At 40.4% G+C, this 21,032-nt stretch overlaps 1 protein-coding gene across 4 annotated transcripts in view; it reads right to left on the reverse strand.

The window, feature by feature from the left end:
* Positions 1–247: 247 nt before the first annotated feature.
* DCAF5 (DDB1 and CUL4 associated factor 5) overlaps positions 248–21,032 on the reverse strand; it is a 70,160-nt gene continuing 49,375 nt past the window's right edge. For all 4 annotated transcript variants that reach the window (XM_080595389.1, XM_080595392.1, XM_080595391.1 and 1 more), the window contains 3 exons: positions 18,386–18,452; positions 8,637–8,764; positions 248–2,312 (listed from right to left, as the gene is read on the reverse strand). In XM_080595389.1, coding sequence (XP_080451515.1) covers positions 504–2,312; positions 8,637–8,764; positions 18,386–18,452 — 2,004 coding nt within the window. In that variant the 3' untranslated portion in view covers positions 248–503. The remainder of the gene's footprint in view (positions 2,313–8,636; positions 8,765–18,385; positions 18,453–21,032) is intronic.

A 21,032-nucleotide genomic window follows, 5' to 3' on the forward strand; every position in this document is an offset into this window, starting at 1 on the left:
CCCTAAGGGCTGCATTTCTTTAGTTCCTGAAGTAGAATAAAGGGGCCAGAAAGGTTTATTCCCCGTTTTCCTCAACAAGAAACACACCCCAAGCTACCACCAGGGTGATCTAATTCAATCATTTTTCAGCCTGTAATGCGTAATAAGTGTCAGAATGGAAAAATTCCTTCTAAGAAGAACAATTAAAACTTAAAGCAGCCATCCTGGTTGGCTGGCTGAACAAACGACACATGTTCACACAAGAATAATTCAGTCAACCGTCTTAATAAGGATTTACTTTAAACAGAACCTTGTATGGGTACACTAGACTCAGTCTCATTAAGGAGTAAGTTGGATTTTTATACAGCATGAACCATTGGCAATCTAAAACAGACCCACTGAAGAATGGAATGGAGAATCAAACGCAACATTTCAGACCCAAGCTCTATGTGCCTTTAATACTTTCTTTTTTTCCCTCTCCTTTTTTTTTTTTGAGTGCACACTACGACAGACATCTGCATTTATCATGTTTTTAACTTCTTTTCTAAGGATGAATTCTCTGAATCTGCATCTTCCAGCTCCGCTCTGTGTCTTTTCAGTCCTCCGAGAGACTGAGTGCTCTCACTGCCTGCAGGATGCAAGTCAGCAGTATCCTCTCTTGTGCTCACGTTGTAGCTGTTGGAGTCCATTTCAGACAGGCAGCAGTCTTTGTGCAAGGTCACACCCACCTGCGCAAGGTTGCCATTGTCAGCGTTTGAGCGCACCTGTAGTCCTTGAATCACAGCCTCCTGCTCTCCAAAACTCTGTCCGTTGTTGAAGCACGAAGGGCGAAGATGCAAGTGGCCGTTATTGTGGTTAACACAGGAGGTGTCGAGGCTCCTCTCCTCACTGTCATCAGTCTGGTTTCTGGAGCAGTGACCTGACATGCTACAGATGGCAACGGCGGAGAACGGAGGGACCAGCGAGTGATGGCTTGGTGCTGGTTGACAGTTCTGACTGTTTTTCTGTTCCACAAGTCCGGCAGTCTGAAGGCAAGGCTCTTCGGTACAACTATTTAGCCCTTTGCAGTTAGCTTTTCCATTGAGCTTTTTAGTCTCAAAAGAATGCTCTATACCCCCACTGGTAGTGTCTTCAGATGTGTTTTCTTGACTCTCCACCCGCCGATGATTGTCACATTCATGAGCTTGACCATTACTAGAATTTTCTACCAAACCACATTCCTTTAAAGTTTCTTTGTTGTGGCTTTCAGCAGAAAGAGCTGGGGAACCTTGAGGAACCACTGAACTCAAGTTCCTAGCATCCTCCTTATTTAGCGCGTGTGCTGTACTGTGCCTTCCACTAGTTCCTGGTTTCCCTTCATCATTCTCCCCATCTCCTCTGGAGGATTCACCATCTTTATTAGCCGAATATGATATGTACGAATAGTGCAGCCATTTGTAGGCTTTGTAAATCTTTCTCTCCACTGATTCACTGTCTGAACAAGGAGAGGTCCTTTCTTTGAGGACTTCTTTGTTGGCTGAACTCCTTTCCGGTGAAGAAGCTGGCGAAGAAGAAAGATCATCTACTTTGATCTGGGGGTAATCATAGATATCCTCACCTATGTAAGGGGTCACGTTCTCTGTGTTAGTGTTAGTCCTTTCCTCCTTTTGCACCTTCTGTCTGCGCCTCAGCGCGTTGCGTTGCCTCATAGATGTGCGTCGTTCGTTCAGTTCCTCTTCGTCTTCCGTACTGCTGCTGCTGCTGGAACTGCTAGACTCGTGCTCCTCAGGACTCGGGGATCGTGGCCGTGGGAAGAGGTCTGTATCCAGCTCTGCCTCGCAGGTATTGTCATCAGAATCAGACTCATTGGAGAGGGCCAGGAGACGTTTATCCTGATACTTCCGCAGTGCAGACAGCCTCTGCTGACGGGAAGCCACGTCTTCTCTGGCCGAGGGGGATTCAGCTGATCTTAAGGCCCTTAAGTTATAGGCAGTTTCATCAGACTCTTCGGCCGCGTGCGGCGGGGAGTGATGCAAAGAGGCCGAGGACTCCGACTCGCTGTAAGCAGAGCGTTCGCTTACTCCCGCGTGGAGCTGCAGGATGGTGCTCTCACTGAGGTCGCTGTCCGAGTCAGAACTCCAGCCCTCGATCTCCCGGCGCACCAGGGAGTCAAAAAAGGCCATCATCCGTGGGTCTTCCTGGACTGACTGGTTGGCGTAATCGTGTGACAAACCACTACCACTGTTCAACACGAGACTGATGTACTCTTCGTGAGTGTAGAGGCAACGCGAGTCATCCTCAATCCTACCATCTAGATCCCCTGTGCAGTCAGGCTGTTTGTAAGGACTCCAGATCTGTAACAGAAAATAAAAAATAAAATAAGATACACACAGCTTTGACTTCATAAACTACTAAAGCATTTGAAATAAGACAGTAGAGAAAATACTAATAACAGCTGCAAGTTGCAGATTTTTTTATTCATGTTTACCCCTTAGACCCACATTCACAATTATTCCAGAGATTTTTTCCCCCTTTACAAACGTGTCCTTCCTGCATCTTCTTCAACCATCCAGAAATCTAAGAGCTCTCGCACTGCAGATTATCCGCCGTTTCAATATTTCAGCGTGTAGTAATTCTTCCCAAATTGCAGGGCTCTATTTTTATGTAATAGGTGATGCTTACTCACTAACTGTAAGAATAGTTTGTTGCCTACAGTATAGTCTTAGCACTAATGAAGGATGAAGGCACTTGTTTCCCAGGAAACCGGAGTTGCTTGTGCCAGTGATGCAGAGTAACATTTCATCCAGCTGCACAGTCAGTCACACCTGATCAGCAGGCAGGGAGCTGAATGTATGGAGGTGAGAAGCTGTCTTGCACTACTCCCTTTAGAGAACTGTTGAGGAGGAAAGAAAGCATCCAACATCCTCTCAAGATGCAACAGCAGGCTCAGTTAGTGGGGAAAGGTGAAGGAGAAGAGCTTTACTGAAAGCTATTTTTGAAGTGGGAAGAGGTAGTAATACTGCAAAATGAAATGATTTCACCAATATCAACAGCCTTGACTGCGCTCTCAGTCTATTATCCCCTCAGTTTTCCTAGTACGAAGGAAAAACTGAAAAAAAAAAAAAAAGTGCCCCAAGGAAGATCCACCTCTATCCTTAAGAAACTGCTAATCCATAGCAAACGTAACAATGGATCTCCTCACCTTTCTCAGTTTTACTCACAGATTCAGGGACAACACGATTGAAACATTTATTTGGACGACTACCACCACCTTCCTCTAGGTCATTGCTAATCTCATGCACAACACTTACTGGGGGCAGAGCTATAGGTACCTTATCCACAAGGCAGCTTTCGTGTTCTGATACAATATCTGATTTCAGTCATGCGTTGGTTTAACCACGCTAATAAACTCACAGAATATTTTTCTATGCCAGCTACCTACTCTAGATTGGTCTTTTGGGATAGACCTCGACAAAAACATCCAACTCTTTTCCCAATAGAAATTAGACAAGTTTCGTTCCAAGTAGACAAAATCACTAACAAATAGAGTGTTTTGCTTCTGTAAATGGGATAATCAGCACTCATCTCATGGATGCAAAGTTAGCACATTCAATCTCATAGTACCATGACAAGCACAATAAAAAAAGCCCATGAGGATCCAGTAATTCTGTATTCACGGAGGTTTTCACTATTGTACAGCAAGATCTTATACCTTTAATATTTGAAGAAAACCAAAATAAGTTATCTTGCAGCTACTTGTTCGGTGCAGCCAAATTTAAGATGTAAAGGTAACCTTAATTCTAGAGTTCTCCCAAACTTGAGCATTTCAGCAAGTAGATCACAGCTTCTTGTGGTCAGCAAGCATACACCTCCTTGTAAATGCTTCATGCTGTGTGCCTGGACAAGCAGGCTGGCATTCCCCTTCCTCAGGCAGACAGACCTAGTGGCATTAGACTGATCACTATGTTTTATGAAACTTTTGTTCTGAACATTTTTCGCCATCCAGTTCAACATCTCATATATGTTTTTGCATCTTGAATGTAGAATTGTCCTAAGTTTCCAACTTGTGAAGGGAAGGCCTGCTCATCACAGCAGCTTCCTGTTTCCGCCCCCCTGCTTGGGATGACAAATTTCCTCTGTTTCTCTTGTCTCTGTTCCAAAGAAGGATTCCTGAATCTCCTTCAGGTGCAGTTTTGCCTGGACAATATTTACTTTTAAGAAGAGAACAAGTTTTAAATATTCTTGGACACGCAATACCATTGCAAGTTAGCCCCTGGATTTTGTCATGACTTTTTTTCTTAAGCAAGAGAATTAACAAACTCTTAGATTCTGCATGAATCAATGTAAGTGGAGGAGAGATTGTCTGCTCTGAAGTCAGTCTGAGAAAGGTCCTTTTTTTGATGAAGAGTCATCTAAAAAGGTATAAAAAGTGAGCATTGAGATTCCACATCCTTATGTTGCTACGAGATCTTTCTGCTCACTCGGCAAGCATCAGAAAAAATAAATCAGTGTTAAATATCGAAAAGATAACTAAGAAGTCCATACTGGGGCTTTTTCCCTTCTGAGATGGGTTTGTGTACTCTCAATAGGGAGTACATAAAAAGGGGAAGTCGGGGGGAATTCAGCATTTATCCCCACGAATGCCTGCTGGTACAGTTTGCACAGGATCAGATCCCACTGGAGACTGATGTCCATACTTTTTAGGCATTTTGCAACGAGGGAGTAGAAGGGCATGCCAGAGTCCCAGAAAGAAATCAAAAGACTCTTTCCTCAGCAAAACTGGGAAGTCTTTAAATTGACAGCAATTTGTCCAGTTCTCTGTCTGTGGCATCTGAAATGGGCTTCCTTGTAAATGGCATGCATTTGCCTTTTTCTCATCCTCTGACTGATGCCATGTCAGGGAAGAATGTGAGCAAGTTGGAGAAAATAAGTTGGCAGCTCATCCCACTGAAGCAACCATCTATCAAGAAGTTCTTTCCTTGTCAGAGGATTAAGGAGCTGAATATTAGTCACTGATGCCCCAAGTACAGATATAAAAATAGGAACAATAACAGAAAAAGGGAGTACAAAACTGGTTCGCTATTTCAGCAGAGATGCCTCTGCGAGCATCTTTGAATTTCTTGTATTCCGTGGTGGCAAACCACCAAAATTTTAAAGAGAAATAGTTATGCTGTTAGCATGAGAATAATTAAAGCCAGCTACATTAGATTATCTCATTAGGCAAAGGCAGCTAGCCACAATGACATTCATCTGTCACCATAGCAACAAAGGCCAGTAGACTCTGCTGTCCTTGATATACAGTTGCCCTCAAAATTAGGCAGTATTCCATTTCCGACACAAAATAGTATTTCTTTCTAAAAATCCTTACACACTTCATCCATTTTACCTTTTCTGGAACTGCCTTCTAACTGTATAATTCTCCATGGCCCTCCTCTAAGCCCCACGCATTAGAGGGAGGGAAAGCTTCGTTTATTTCTCCTGTAGTGCAACTCATTTTCCTGCCAGCACATCCCAACTTCTTATACTTAACTGAGGAAAAAGTAGTATTTTTTTCTATTTTATGTTGCTTAGCCATAGTGGCAAATGCTTTCAGCAAAATGACACTTTTAGTTCGCAGCTGTGCTTTCCCATAGTATGTTTCTGAGATTCAGGTTTTCAAAATTGGCGGCAATGAACGATTTATTTGGGTCCAGCATACGTATCCGGAGTCAAGGCTTCAAGTATCCTTTATTAATCAGCTTGCTGACTATAATTTTAGGTTTCTAAAGCCTCCTCACTTGAATATTAACACACACATACACACACTCCAGCTTAACCACTGTATCCCCACTCCTAGTAGAAATCAAACCTTAAAATACTGAATTATTGAATTAAATTCCTGCAGGTGCCTTACTATGAAATTAAATAAAGCAAAATACGATAACCAAAAAGGTCAAAATCATTCTTGCGAATGTTATTCGTTTCAGCAGGGCTAGGCCTGAGATGAATTTGTATCTCATTTGCAATCAGCATTAAAATAGCAAGTGTGTTGGCAGAAGCACATGGCATTATTGAATGGCTTGTCTGTATCACGCCTTGATGCTGGTGCTATCAGTTCCTCACTTCTACAAGAACTAAAATTAGGCCAGCTAGTCTGAAAAATAAGGGCTCAGACAAACCGACTACTTGCATCCACATTTTAATTCATCACAGAGTTTCTGCAATTGAGGGAATGGAACACCAGACGACCCTCATGAAGTTATCTCCTATGACTTAATTCCAGAGAGATCTTTAAAAGATACCTGAAGGACAGTGGAAGGAAGGACACTTCTTAAGGAGATGATTAAAAAAATTAAAATACTAGCAACAGTTTTTATTTATGGATCTTCCTCTTGTCATCTCAACTTCTCCAGGCAAGCGCTTCAAGCATTTGCGTGGGAGAAAGACAGCCATACAAGGGAAGGACTCGGCTGTTTTTAATGCAGTAAACAGCCCTCTTCCACTGGTTTTCAAGTTGTCTTTCTCTCTCAGGTGTTCAATCTGCCACTTCCCTCACCTTCCTGCCAGCCACCACCACCTTTGCTCCTCTATTTCCCCACGTGGATGCTCTCTTCCTTGCTCCCTCACTCCTCAATCCAGCCACATTTTTCCCTGCCCCTGCAAGGTCTCTCTCCTCAGGCTGCTCTTGCACCTTTGCACCAGGCAGACCCAAGAGTCTCTCAGAACTGCTGGTGTTGTTTCTCCTGTTTTGCCCTACTGACAGTGGCTGTTACTAGTGTCCAGCCTGTCCTCAGAAGTAGTTGGAATGAAGAAGAAAACCACCATATGGTCACCTGCAAAACTGAAGGCACGGTCTGAGTAAACAACAAACAGTAAAGCCATGCAGAACAAACGAGGTATGAGCCTTAAAACAACCCGAGCACCAAACAACATGCTTTACAAGCTGAGCCAAAACAGCATACAACAGAAGTATAAGAACTTCAGGCTCTCTAAAACTTCCTACACCTTTCCCTTGATTTTCTCTGGTTTGCAATGTTTGGGGACTGCTCAAAGCAGCTACACAAGATGCACGGCACATTCTGTGACACCACGGGTGTTCGCTTTTAAGGAAGCATTCAAGCAGAGATGTCTTTCAAAGAGTTACACAACCTGTGACTGGACCCTTAATCAAACTAACCTTTTAATCACTAGGCAAAAAAAAGCCAACAAAACAAAACAGAAAAACCCTAGCAGAAGTACACAAAAGCAACACAGGGGATGTTTAAACCAATGCTAATCCAATAGTCTAAGCACACTCACGCAGGAAGGATTCATAGGGCGAAGGGTCAGCAGATCTGAAGTCCAAAAGGGAGCCTTGAGACTGTGTGAATCAAATTCCCAAAGCAAATGGATTGCTCTGGCTAAACTGCTTTTAAACAGTGGCAGACTGGCTGCTTGGAAATTGAAAAAATCAGTGAGGTGCTAAGACTGTTCAATGCTCTTTTGTTCAAAGCCTGTTAACCGACAGATTTGTGATCAAGATATTTGCATACAAACCTGTCCTAGGGACACAAATGAAGTAAAACATAGAAAAACAAACTAAAGTACCATTAGAAGACAGAAGAGAAGAAAAGTTGAACTAGGACCAGATACCAAAGGTTGATAGTAGCTGTAAAGCAAGTGATGCAGCTGGACGCTGGGCCATGGTCCCACTATTTTGTCCAGTTCTGGTCCATAATTTGCAGACCCTTGGCAGGACAAGTTCTTTCAGTCAACTTGTAGTTTACTAAAGAATTTATTTACTCTTCACAGAAATAAATGACCTTATTTATAGCCATATGCAGGTAAGACCTTTATGAAGTCATTCAAGAAAAGTGTAGAAGCAGCATTAGTTCTTATTATCCTACTTAAAAATTAAATTCTTCTGTTTTTTTTCCTCTTGTTGACAGACATAAATAATAGCAAAATTTCTATAGCATGCGGAATGCAAAGTGCATTAGTGTAGAAAAATCCCATCTCTCTGCTCTCAACCTCTGTTATTAAAAATCGAAAAAAAAAAGTTTCTGCCTTGCTCCCACAATATCAGCTGTCTTTTAAGAAAAAAAAAATATCAGAGCATAACAGAGTTTGCCATCTCTTTACATTCCACATAACAAGACAGAAACTTTCTAAAAAAATATAAATTGTTACATGATTCAGAAGAAAGCCACAGAAAGGTATGCTGAATTGATCTAATCCAGAGGTGCATACAAAAATTATAAAAGGGCCCCTGAAGCAGTATTTGTGCCAAGTTCAGCTAGGTCAGGCTATGCTATGGGTCAACTGTACCATTCAGAGAAAATTTGCAAAATTTTTTCACTGAAGTCTTAGGAGATGGCATATTATGGCTGTTATCTAACTCTCCTAAGTTTGTATGGTACTTCAGCAACATACAGAATTAAGGTGGGGAAAAAAAATATCCTTTTGTCAAGGTACAAAAATCCATGAAATCATGATCTTATCCCTTATCTCTAAAACTTTTAAAACTGAAATGGAGTTTAAAGTTGAAATGCCCATGGATTGCATCAGCTTAGCCAGCTAATGAGACATAACACCTTAGAAAAGAAGATAATGGGAAGACTGGATGGGTGTGGGGTATGAATGATGCAAATAATTTGAGCAAAACAAAGCACTCCTTTCTGAATTACTGAAAGAACACATTTTCTGATGATTAATCTTACCTTTATAATCTTTTCAACGCCAGATGAACAGATCATGTAAGTGTGAGGATTAAACCGGACTTGGTTTACAATTGACCGATGACCTTTCAATACCATAAAAGCACCATTGACAACCCTGCCAATGCCACCTAGGGGAAAAACAAGGACAGCTGAAATGAATAATTAAGTTTCCATATTGCTTTCATTCATAATAATTTAAAGTCATATTATATTTGACAATGTGCTTCAGCTTTATTCTACAACACTTAAGGCCTGTGTTGGCTGCAGAATTCCAAATTTATGAGTAATGCCCCTATGAAAAGCTGCAAGTTTGATGAAAAGCATCCTTCCTGCAAATTATGACTTGGAAGCTAGCTTTAGTTCAACTATCTAAACAAACAAAGAAGGTTTTTGACCCAACAGGACAAGTATGTGAATAAGAGCAACATACATATTTTATGAAATCACCAGTGAAACCATAGTGCCTAAGGCATGACACTACTCAGTCTGTGAATGCGAAGCAGAGACAAATAAAGAAGTTGACTTTGTAATAGCTTTATTTTTTATTTTTTTTTAAATCAGCAATTCATTGTTGTCACAATTAACTCTAGTCAGATGGATAGGAAACCTTCAGGGCTACTAACCTGCGTCACGATATATACAGCTAGACTTAGTACAGTCTTCTCTAGACCAGGATCTATAACAACTCATATTTCTGTGAATCAAGCTTAAAGAGGGACCTGAATAACAAATCTGACCAGTGAGTTATAGCATTCTCTTCCACAAGGGAGAGAATTGACTGAAGCAGAATACTTTTGTAGTAATTGTAAAACTCAAAACAGAAGCTGAGTTATTGACTCTTATAAGCCTATACACCAAAGCAAGAAACTGTCACACAGTATTTTTTTAATATATATCCACAAATTATGTATTATTCATGTAAATAAAACGATTAATTTGTTAGAAAGCATACTTTCATATCTGAATAAACGAGTCAATCAGCATGCTATGATTAACAGTATAAATGAAAGAAACCAAGACTTTTAGAAGATTGGAGGTAAAAACTGAAAACCACTTCAGAGGAAAACAATCTTGCTACTTACAACTTGAAAGGTCATAAGCGTACCTTATAGGTTAAAAATCACTTCAGTAGCTTATGTGCTACTTATAGTCATCTTAATACTGAAAAAGTATACTTTATGTATATGTAAACTGATATGCATATGTAAAGTTTTAACATAAGTGCTTCTTCTTGCTGCAAGTGTTTGCTATCCTTCTTTGTCCTCAAGAGGAGCTCTCTTCTGAAATAGCTGCTGGTTTGAACTCTAAACCCAATGTTGAACCACCTGTCTTCTGAAGCAGGAAGTCAGAGTTCTCCACAATATATGCTTCCAGAAGAAAAGCTTGCATTAACACTGAAGGGTAGCAGGACAAAATGGTCAAAAAATAAAAAGATGAAGAAAAGGTATTTCTCTATCACCTTCCATTTGTTAGGTTACATAAATGACAAAGAACCACAGCTTGCGAGCTTCTGTTCACCCCTCTCCTCTTAGAAGTACTCCATCCCTTCCACTCAACTACAGTCTACAGACCAGACTGATGCGTACAAACAATGATGATGATTCAGAAACGAAGAGTTATCCAACCCCTAAAAATCTCAAACCTATCTGCAAACAGACCTTCACAGCTTCTGGGAAGTGTTCTATTTGTACAGATCAATTTTTGCAGGCACTTTGGAATAGAAAGATAACATGCCTGAGAAGGGAAGAGAGATGGCGAGCAAAAGAAAGAAAAAAATTTTAAAGACTGTCTATAAAGTGAAGACATTTAAAATTCAATGATCTTGAAAGGGAGATCATTCCAGTTAACTTCAAGGTACATTCACCAGAACTACTCTGAGACTGAGCTACCTGGAATAGTTCTCTTATCTGAGTACGCTTATCCGAGCACACCTGTATTTTGTGCAAAGGTTCTACAAAGACAAGTTTGGCCTTCAGCCATTCCAGCAAGATTTCACCAGGGTAAGCAAAATTGACTAGTAAATAACTGATTCGAGAGCAAGTTCATTAAATGTCAGATTGGACTCTTGATTTCCGTTTCCTTTTCTTGAGGTTCCTCACACCCTTTCACTCTGCTCGCCCTGGTTAGACATTCACGACCACGTTTGTGGCTGATGGCAAGTTGCCCTACTCCCACAGCATTCCTTCCAGCCAAATCACACTTGTCAATCCAACTGCATCTATCAAGCCAACTGTAGATGGTTACATCAAGTCCAGTTCTCAACACATTTATCTTGACCTAGCAGACAAATGTTCCAGGGAAGAGGGCCTCAGTAGTGAAGAGGCAATTTGCTTAGGAAACGTTTCCAAGTCTGTAAGTAATGGCGAAAAAAAGTTTTAACTATCTGTGGACTCCAGCTGCCTGAATTCCATAGAAAGCAAGAAATATACCTAATGAAACACTTAGAAAATAATCTGAAGTTAGAGAAAACAATGAGCAAATAAAGAATTATAATGGGCTGCATTTCAAAGTTAGTCACTGGCCTCTTCTGGGACCAGAAGCAGTATGAATTAATCCACAATTACTTCACTAGTAGAACAGTGATAACAGTTATTTAATGTCACAACTGTCTTCTGAAACTTCAAATGTTTATAAATTTACTAAGAGCACTGGATGAAAAGTACACGGCATGCCATGTCTAGAACACAGCTCTCCCTAGGCCATATTCAAATTCAGAAAGTGCGAAGAAACTCCAAAGCCTTCTGCTTTAACATTGAAGTTCTCTAAATTAAAAATCACAGAATCATAGAATGCTTTGGGTTGGAAGAGACATTAACGATCATCTAATTGCACTCCCCTTGCCATGTGCAGGGACACCTTCTGCTAGATCAGGTGCCCAAAGCCCCATCCAACCTGGCCTTGAACACCTCCAGGGATGGGGCATCCACCGTTCCTCTGGGCAACCTGTTCCAGCGCCTCACCACCCTCTGAGTAAAGAATTTCCTAAAACCTAATCTAAATCTATTTTCTTTTAGTTTAAAGCCATTACTCGTTGTCCTATCATGACAGTCCCTGACAAAGATTCTCTCTCAAGTTTTCCTGTAGGCCAACTTTAGGTACTGGAAGGCCGCAATTAGGTCTCCCCTGAGCCTTCTCTTCTTCAGGCTGAACAACCCCCACTCCCTTGGCCTGTTTTCATGGGAGAGGTGCTGTTCCTGCCTTCTGATCATCCTCGTGGCCTTCCTCTGGACTTGCTCTAATAGGTCCTTTCACACTGTTAATAGCAAAGAGGAAGCACAACACTCGAACATGCGCCAGAGTGAACTTCCCTACAAAGCCCCTTAAAATAACTAACTGCCAATTACAGGAAAAGTCCCCAAGAGCTTTGTGATTAGTGGAACCGCAGTTTAGCACAGTTTTTTCCAGTAGTAAGAAAGGTTTTAATAATTTAAAATGAGAAGTACTGACTCCAGCAATGCCTTGATAATTTTTGTGTCAAATGTAAGAGACTGACCCAGACTCTTGGTTTTGGAGAACTCCCTTGCCTGATGCAGTTTGAGTCTATCAACTCCTATATGCTTTGGTGATGTCTCTAAATCAATGCTTAATGCAGAGCCTTCTTCTCCATCCTTATCCTTCTCATCCTTATCCTCTCCCCTTCATAGTCGTCCAGCAAAGCCGATATCATATTACACGAGTATCTACGTGGCAGACATGCTTGTGTCCAGACTTGTCTGGAATCCCCCTGGTCTCTCAGCAGGCCTCAACAGTCCAGGCTCAGCAGAGGCTTAGCTGCAGCTGTACAGCTTCTAGCCGTCTCACAGCGTGAGTCGAGTTTGCTCACGTCTGCTGCCAAAAAAATAAAAATAATCTCTGCATTAAGTTGAGGTTGGCCACCAAGTGCTCAAATTCCTGATGCCATCTTCCATTTTTATATGTAATGATTTCTATTTATTTTTCTTTTTGCTGTCTTCACTTAAACTGGCATTTTTATTTCCATTGTTTCGCTTCTGTTATCACAAAAAAACTCAAAATTTTGCTTTTGAAGTTAGCTTTTTTTTTGGGAGGGGGGTGTTGCTTTCAAATTTAGTGGCATGCACAGGTCTTGCAACTGGTTTAGCATGACAGCTTTCATATTCTTAGATAGTTACCACACTTGTACACACAGTATTTATACAAAAGTCATGGATTTAGCTCGCATACATGTTGGTACTATGAAAGAAAAAAAAAACATGTTTAAAATTCTTCACAGGCTCATTATGCAGATTGTAGAAGGTTTTTAACTTTCTAACCACTGGAGGAGGGGATGGAGATATACTAGCTGGTTTTGAAAAGCCTTCCAAAAATTGTTATGCTTACAGACAGTTCTGACTAGTGATTTAGTGTTCTAGCTGTGCTGGTCTGCTTTTACTTGATACACAAAGGGAAATGTCAAGAAAATCCTTCTTCTACACCCTGCAAATAGGTGTACCAAAGAGGAGCAATTCAAAGTCTCAAAAAATTCTCTAAATATATCTTACTATGATATTTGTCCAGCTGCCACAACTTGTTAGAGCTTAAATCTGAAGTGTACATTTTAAATATACACTTTAAAAAGTGATTTCCTCTACGTACACTTGACAAGAATACCATGGCAACATGGTGTATCTATAGGCTTTAATACAGACTGAAGGAAACAACAGCACAATGCCTCAGAAGCAGTAGATGTCTACTAAGTTGTCAAAGGGCGTACATTTTTGCTTGCTTTATTATTATGCATTTAAAATATTATGCTAACGAATTATTAATTATGCATATTTTCATATTTATGCAAATAAATTAGCATTTCATATATAGAGAACATGTTTGATGGTACACACCGCCAAGTTAAAAAACAAATAAACACTGGAAAACATAGTAAGGGAAAGCAAGCTACTTGCACAGCAATCCTCCCATGGAGAAGTTCCATAACACGTAGCAGTATTTAAAACAAACAATTGAACAAATTATCTGGAGAATAAGGAAAAAAGGGAAGCGTTTATTCAAAAGAGTGCCCTAGTGCAGAAATCCTGTAAGAACGTGGAAGAGTCTCTAAAGTAATAGAAGCTGCATTGTTCCAAATATTTAAAAAGAAGTCAAAGTACTGGAGAACTTCCTGGGATAAGGAACAATCTCCACGGTCTCTGTAACAAAGGAATTAAATGACCTCATTAAAAAGAAGTCCTTTCTATCTAGGACGCTGAAAAGAAGTCCCACTGGTTGTTCATATAAGGTAGAAAGACGCTCCATAAACTAATGCATAACTTCATACAAGCCTTGTGAATTACTCAAAGTGCTGAAAGCTCCTGAGAAGAACCAGACATCTGCTGCTGCTGCCAGTGTGCCATAGCATAGCATTTCACTGTAGTACTTGGCACTACAAAGAAAGCTAACTTAAAAATAATTTAGTTTTCATTAATAATAATAATAATAATAATAATACAGGACACATTTAGTCCATAGGCCACAGCCCTGCATTTGAATCCTATGAGGTCATGATATGCTCACGGAAGAGGGAGACTATGGAAGCAACAACACTGCTGAATGTTGTAGAACTCTGATGTTGCTTCATGTTCTTCCACCAGTCGGGCAAACAAACATTCACAGCATACAGGGCTTCTGTCAGGGCAGCAAATTATGTTTAGACCCCTTTAAAAGTCCATCTGGTCACTTACGCACCTGCGTTTGCTTTGTACAATGCATGCCAGCAGATGGCTTTGCTCCTCAGAGAGCTGTCCGTAGAGAAGCTAGATTAAACACAAACACTCTTGCCCAGAGAGCACAGGTCCCTGCACCATCCCTTCTAGTGGGATCAGGAATCTGAGTCCAGCTGTGGCAGCAGCCAGAGCAAACTCAAGGTTTCTCAGCAGCACAGGCAAGGTTTACTTTGGTCATGTCAAAGATGGGGTGAGAACAGCAAGGGCTGGCCAAGGACCTCTCTCCTCCCTGCAAGGAGGGTTTGGAGGAGTCATCAGGGGAGCCTGGTGTAGCACTCCTGGACTGCTAAGTACTTGTGGGGAAAGCCGTCCCAAGTGAGATAACCCGGTTCAAATGTTATGAAAAGATCTGTTGACGAATTCTTCAAGCCTAAGGAGCCGTCTGCATTTACAATGACCAAAGAAAAAAAGGAAGAAAAATTGCATCAGTTCTGCTCAAAATTGATGCAATTAGTTTAGTAACTGGACCACAATGATGGGCCCTTTCTTGCTAGCAGTTAAAGACAGAATTAAGAAGAGGTTTTGAAGCAGTTTGCTGTTCTGATTTAGTCAAGTTTTTCAGACTTAGTCAAGTTTTTCTTTCTCTGGTAAGAGCCTGACAATGCAAACTGAAGGATCGCCAGCTGCCTTCTCTATCACAAATATCATGTCCCTCACACAGCATCTTTGAGCAGTATTTCAAAAGCAAGAGAGACAAGCTCTGAGTTGCAAAGATGATTCAGAGTAGTGGGTGAGGAATGTAAATTCCTTCTAAGCCCTCTATTACTCCGCAAGACGTGTCAGGTTCTGTCTTGAATGGGGATTCTTTACTAAGAAGCTGTATTTATGGAAGTTAGGTTTAAATACTGCCTGAAGTGCTTATGCTGTTTAACAGGCTTGCTGGGCAGGTCACTTAGGGCCGATGTCTATTCTCACTTCTAGCTTGCCTTCAAGTCAAATAAATGCCATGGAAACATGGGACTGCTTTTCTTATACCAGATCCATGTATTTGTTGTGCTAGAACCTCTGCCTCTGAAGAAAAATGGAATATGTGCTTTAAAGAGGAAGTTGGCTAACAAATTTACCACACGATTGGCAAGAGGGGAAAGCTGGGTAGTACTTAGATGGAGGAGGAAGTGGAATTCCTCCAACAAGCTATTCCATCTTCAAGAAAGGACAAAAAGGTGGTAAAAAAAAGAAACTCCTTTTTGGCATTGGAAGTCCTGGCTTATTTAGAACAATCTAAAGTTGTGGAGGAAGACAGTAAGGCTCTTCAGTAGAATAGCTTCCTAAGCAGCTTGGGGAGTATCTTTTGCTCTTCCCCAGCTCCCAAATAAATCTTGTCTTAAAAATTCATCTGAACAAAACCACTGGAGGAATCTCCAGCTGAGGGGGAATGACTCAATGCAACCTACTGGGAAGACACCTCTAAACTATAATTATTTGCCATAAAACCAGCAGAATCTGTTCCATTTTCCTGGCACAATACCAACACAGGTAACTGCATTCCTCCACAGTGAAATAAGTTTGCAGTTGTCTGACTGATGTATTCTATTCTACTCTTCTTCATCTTTTGTGTAGTAATATTGCTAACCATGAGTTAGCTAATGCTTGCTATACCTGGATGTAACCAAAACAATCTGTTTCAGAGCTGTCTTTAAGGACACAGCTCTATAAAAAGATTTGTTTTTGCAAATAAGTTGCTATTTATGTTATTTATATTAATAGCTGATATAATTTAAGGGACTTGTACCATAAATATTTATAGCAACACAATGTCTGAATTCAGCTGGAAAGATAGAAATCGGTCAGGGTGATATTTTTATTTAAAATATCAACCAACAGTACAGGACATTACATCATCCTGTCTAGTTTGTACAATATTTAAATGAAAAACCACATCCCATCCCCTCAGATTACAGACCCAAAGACATTTCTATTTTAAGCTAGGGTGTGAGAATAAGGAGTTTGCCACTGAAGCAGAAGGTTTCTAAGGTCTCCATACCCTATAGCAAGACTTCTTCTCCAAGAAGGAGGCAGAGCAAGCTCTCCAGCTGAACTATCATGAACCACAGGACCAGATTTAAAAAAGGATGTTTCATCACATTCAAAAACAGCCCAATCCTTCAAGGGCTGAATGAAGAAAAGAAGAACTTCAATAAGACTATCACAAGTGACTTGGATGGCTGATGAGATTTGCCACAGAAACCAAATTTCTAGGTTTATCAAAGCAATACTCATGAGCTTTTTAAAACTCTTTCAGTAAGTCTCATGTAAATTGAGCAGTTATCTAAGACATACAGGTTCCTACAACAGGATCTTCGGATGCTATTAAGCAATTACTGATGGCAATTGACATTAAGTAATTAATTTTGTAACTGAAATGTTGCAAGTTTACTGACACCCTTCCTCAAGTTACAAGAACCAGAAACAAAAAAGCTGACTGAAACACATAAGACAGGGTTTTGTGACAATTCCAGCTATCAGTCCCTGTGCACAGGTTCCAGATACAAGGTTTGTCATCTGCAGGTGTCTGGAAAAAAGTTTTCAAAAGCATCACAGCCAAATACAAGAACCCAAATCCAGAATTTATAAATGCAGTGAGGATAAGTATAGGATTACATTTTGTATATGTTACTACAGTGCACAAGAAAATATACAGATAAATAACTAATTTAAACGTATGTAACTTTTACTCTAGATAGGAAGAAATTCCATAATTAGAAATGAAATAGTAACAAATGAAGAAGGAAATCATACAAGTGGAAAGCTGAGCAGAGGGAAGTCTCTATAAACCCTTCAAGAAAAGACAGAAGGCTGAGGTACTGATATTTTTAACAGGGCCATCTTCAGGACTTCTGGACCACAACACTAAATGTTCATTAAATAACCAATCCAAGATTAGAAGGACATTTTCCTCAAAACTCTGGCATTAAACAAACCTTTTAGAGGTTAGTCATCCTCTTAGCTGTGGATTACACAGTGGTGATTAATGGTCTTTGAAAGCAAAACAAAATCTTTTCACTTCACCTCCAAAGCAGACTGTAATTTTCTCTCACTATCGCTAGAGCACCTGAGACCATGAAAGAACTCTTGGTTGTGCTTAATACCACTACAATGTGGAGTTTAAACTGTGAGAGCCATTAAAAACCGAAATGGAAGTGGATTTTCCTGGAGTCTTAAGTCTTTCAACAAAGATTCAGCACCACTCTGAAAGAGTATTTTGAATTGTTTCCACAGAAGAGAGATGCTGATGTTATAAGGTCTAGAGATAGTAATGGATGATGTCGTATTGCCAAACCCTACACAATACCAGACAATACCAAATCAGGCACCAACCGTGTAGCATTTGCAACACCATTGTTATATTCCACACTGCTGCTTTTCTTTAACACCCCCACTCCTGTTCTTCTATGCAGATCTGGGTTACTGCTGCTACTTGCCTACTGTGTCTGCCCCAGCTTGGGAAGGGTCAAAAATAAGCATAAGCGATCGTCGTTTCTACCAGCTACAGTGCTCCTCCACCCAGAACGTCCAAGAGCATACCTGCTCTGTGTCAGAATTCAGCAGGAGGGTTTTGGGGTAGGAGGAAAAGGAGGGTGGCACCGTATAAAACAGGCCAGAATCATTTTATGCTGCAAGCTTCGTTAGGGGATGAAATTTCTTAGTAACAGATCCTGAGTACTTCAGTGAGCTCAGATCGGCTTAGAAGCAGCAGAACTGGTAGACTCTTGTCTACCAAGCAAAGGAGGAAAGGCAGACCCTGCCTCCAGCCACAGCTCTTTCTCTTTGTCAGTTCATCCAGATGATTTAAACGATCGTTATAAGAGAAAAGAAATACAAGGAAAACCACTACGATCACAGATTCAAATAGCATTGTCCGTTGCTACCCAGAGACTACATTATGTGTGTCCGTAAACTCTCCCCATCCAGCTTTCATCAGAACAATTCTGGATTCAGTGGCTGAGTGAAAACAGCAATTTTTCAAAAAACAGACTAGTATTTGTCAGGCATTCTCCACCCTAAACCCCCAAATTCCAAAACAACAGAACTTACCTGCTTCTGGATCTGGAGGAATCCTCCACATATACAAATTGAAGTCATCAGAGCCCGAAAGAATGTACTGTTAAGAATAAAAATAAAAGCAGTTTACCACAAGGTATCACCTGAATTACATTATTTGATTGTTGATCTAGTTTCTCCAAACATAAAAAGAAAAGAAAATGAGATAGTTTTCCTCATTCTTTGCACCTCACTGATCAACTTATCCTTAAACAGGGATGAGGTACCAGCAGAAAAATGCTGCATGCTTATAAATGGACCAAAGTTCAAAAGCATGCTTCGTGTATCTAATGCCTACTGCCCAAAGTGCATGTTTTCTTTGTTAAATAAGGCTATAGATTATGGCTGGCTTTAATACCTACAGGACTAGAGCAAACATGGATCTTGCAGCCTGCAACTCTTGTCTGTTTTTTTAATGTCTGCCACTCACCCTTTTTTCTCTCCTCCTGAACTACTGAGGAAAACTTCTTCAAACACATACCTAGAGAAGAGAGCTAGCACTTTCATTACACATAAGCACAATGTGTATGGCTCACAGCAGTCTGCTGAAGACCATCAAAGGTCAGTCAATGATGATGATAATTTTCAGCACTGAACAAAACCAAAGCTAAACACTGTCACCAAGTCTCAAACTGTTCAAAAACCACATGTGAATCATGTTGTTTATTTTTCTCCTGGTTACAGCTACTCTGAAGAGATGGACAGCTGCCCTTTTTCAACAGTACATGAACAACAAGCATGCATTATGGCGTATAAGTTTAGGCAATAATGCAATCTGAAGTAGCCCTACTTCATAAACTACAAACATGCACTGGAATGACAAGTGACATCTGACATGGTAAAAAGCTTATGCCCCTCAGTTAAGAGAGGCTATAAATTGTGCCTTGTTTTCAAATATCTCTTATCCAATAAACTGTACATTCCTAATTAAGAGATGAGAAGACACATAATGGAAACACTGGCAGATATCAATTCCAGTTATTTTGGTGCTGACAGTTTATATCTACCATCCTCAGCAGACTTGTGGGTTCTGCTTAATCAATGCAATCAATAAGCTGGTTTTTAATTATTTTATTATTGTAATTATTTGGAGAGAGGGAGGGGAGAAAAAGAAATAAACAGAGCAAGTCTGTCTCTTTTTTTTATCCTTTGATAGGAGAAAATTCTGTTTTGTTTGGCTCAAATATAATTTGGTTCATCTTTCACTCTCCAGAGATATATAATCTCATCAGGCAAAGTAACATTAAGCAGTGAGGAGATAAGTCCTGGAATAACACAGGACTGAGAAGCAAATAAACAAAAAATATATACCAACACGGAGAAGCTGCTATAAATTTACACATATTCTGTTTGCAATGCTAATTACATTCTTGCAGAGTTTGGATGTTTCCAGCCACAAAAATTGCAATTACTAACCACTGAAGTCCCTTGTCTGGCGTCCAACTACCACTATCCAACCATTCTTCTTTCTCTTATTTTTAAGGATGTAGGATGTGAGTAAGCATTTATGAATGCAACTCTACACATTTTCTGACAGGTAAGAAGCATTGATCAAACACCAGTTCCATTACAAACTTGTGTGCGCTAGTTCTGCATCACTCATAGACCCTTCCTTTCCAAGCCAGAAAGCAATTTCTACAAGTCAACGTGTTCAAGCACTTAGGCAGCTTACCTCTGCCAAACTGACCTAATGGTGCCAGGAATACGTGCTTCCCTTTCATCTCACTGCTTATAAACGTTAGCCCACAGCAGGCTGAGCCGCGGTGCCAGATCTACACAAATCAGGGCTCTCAGAGGCAACCTCCCAGCAACCAGAAAGAAAGCAGCTCTCATGTGTTTTGTTACACAGAAAATGCTCCATAGGAAAAAAAAAAAAAAAAAAGCTAATGCTTGAAGAAACATTGCCAGTTGTTGACATTTATTACCAAAGTGTGCAGCTGAAGCAAAAACTGGTTTGTCTATGACGTGGAGAAAAAAAAAAAAGACTTCTAAAACATCTAAAAAGCTCAGTATATTGAATTTCTTGTATTTATGACCACAATATATTAAAAAAAAAAAAAAGTTCAACAACTCCTTTAACATGAGAGCAATTTACCACTTCACGTATGAAATCAAACACGCCTATCAACGTCAGGCCCAGAAGCGATAGGTTTCAGATATCCTGCACCACACACAAAACACAGAAAAACCGCATTACATATGTGCAGGGAACTAAGCATCTCTGAGGCTCTTCTAATCAGCTTCAAAATTGATCTGCGGATGAAAATGCTGTATGTCCTATGAGACTCAATGGCCAGTTGTCTAGGAAATCTGACGTATCATTGTCAGCTGAAGAGGAACACACTACCTTCAAATGCTCCTGATTGAGTCTGACTGTGGAGAAAGGGAAAATTGGTGTATCCTTGCAGCGATGCAGACTAACGGCAATTTGACTGCGTTATCCTGAATGCAACCAGAGGGTCAAGACAAGTGATTATTCCCCTTATATGGCCCTTGTGAGGCCACACCTGGAGTACTGTGTCCAGTTGGATCCCCCGATACAAGAGTAACCCTAATAAATTGGACAGAGTGGAGGAGGGCCACTGAAGCTAAGAGGGCACATGACCTGCAAGGAAAAGCTAAGGGAACTGGCCTTACTTAG

Source organism: Anser brachyrhynchus (genome assembly GCF_964034855.1).
Source record: "Anser brachyrhynchus genome assembly, chromosome: 5".
NCBI lineage: Eukaryota > Metazoa > Chordata > Aves > Anseriformes > Anatidae > Anser > Anser brachyrhynchus.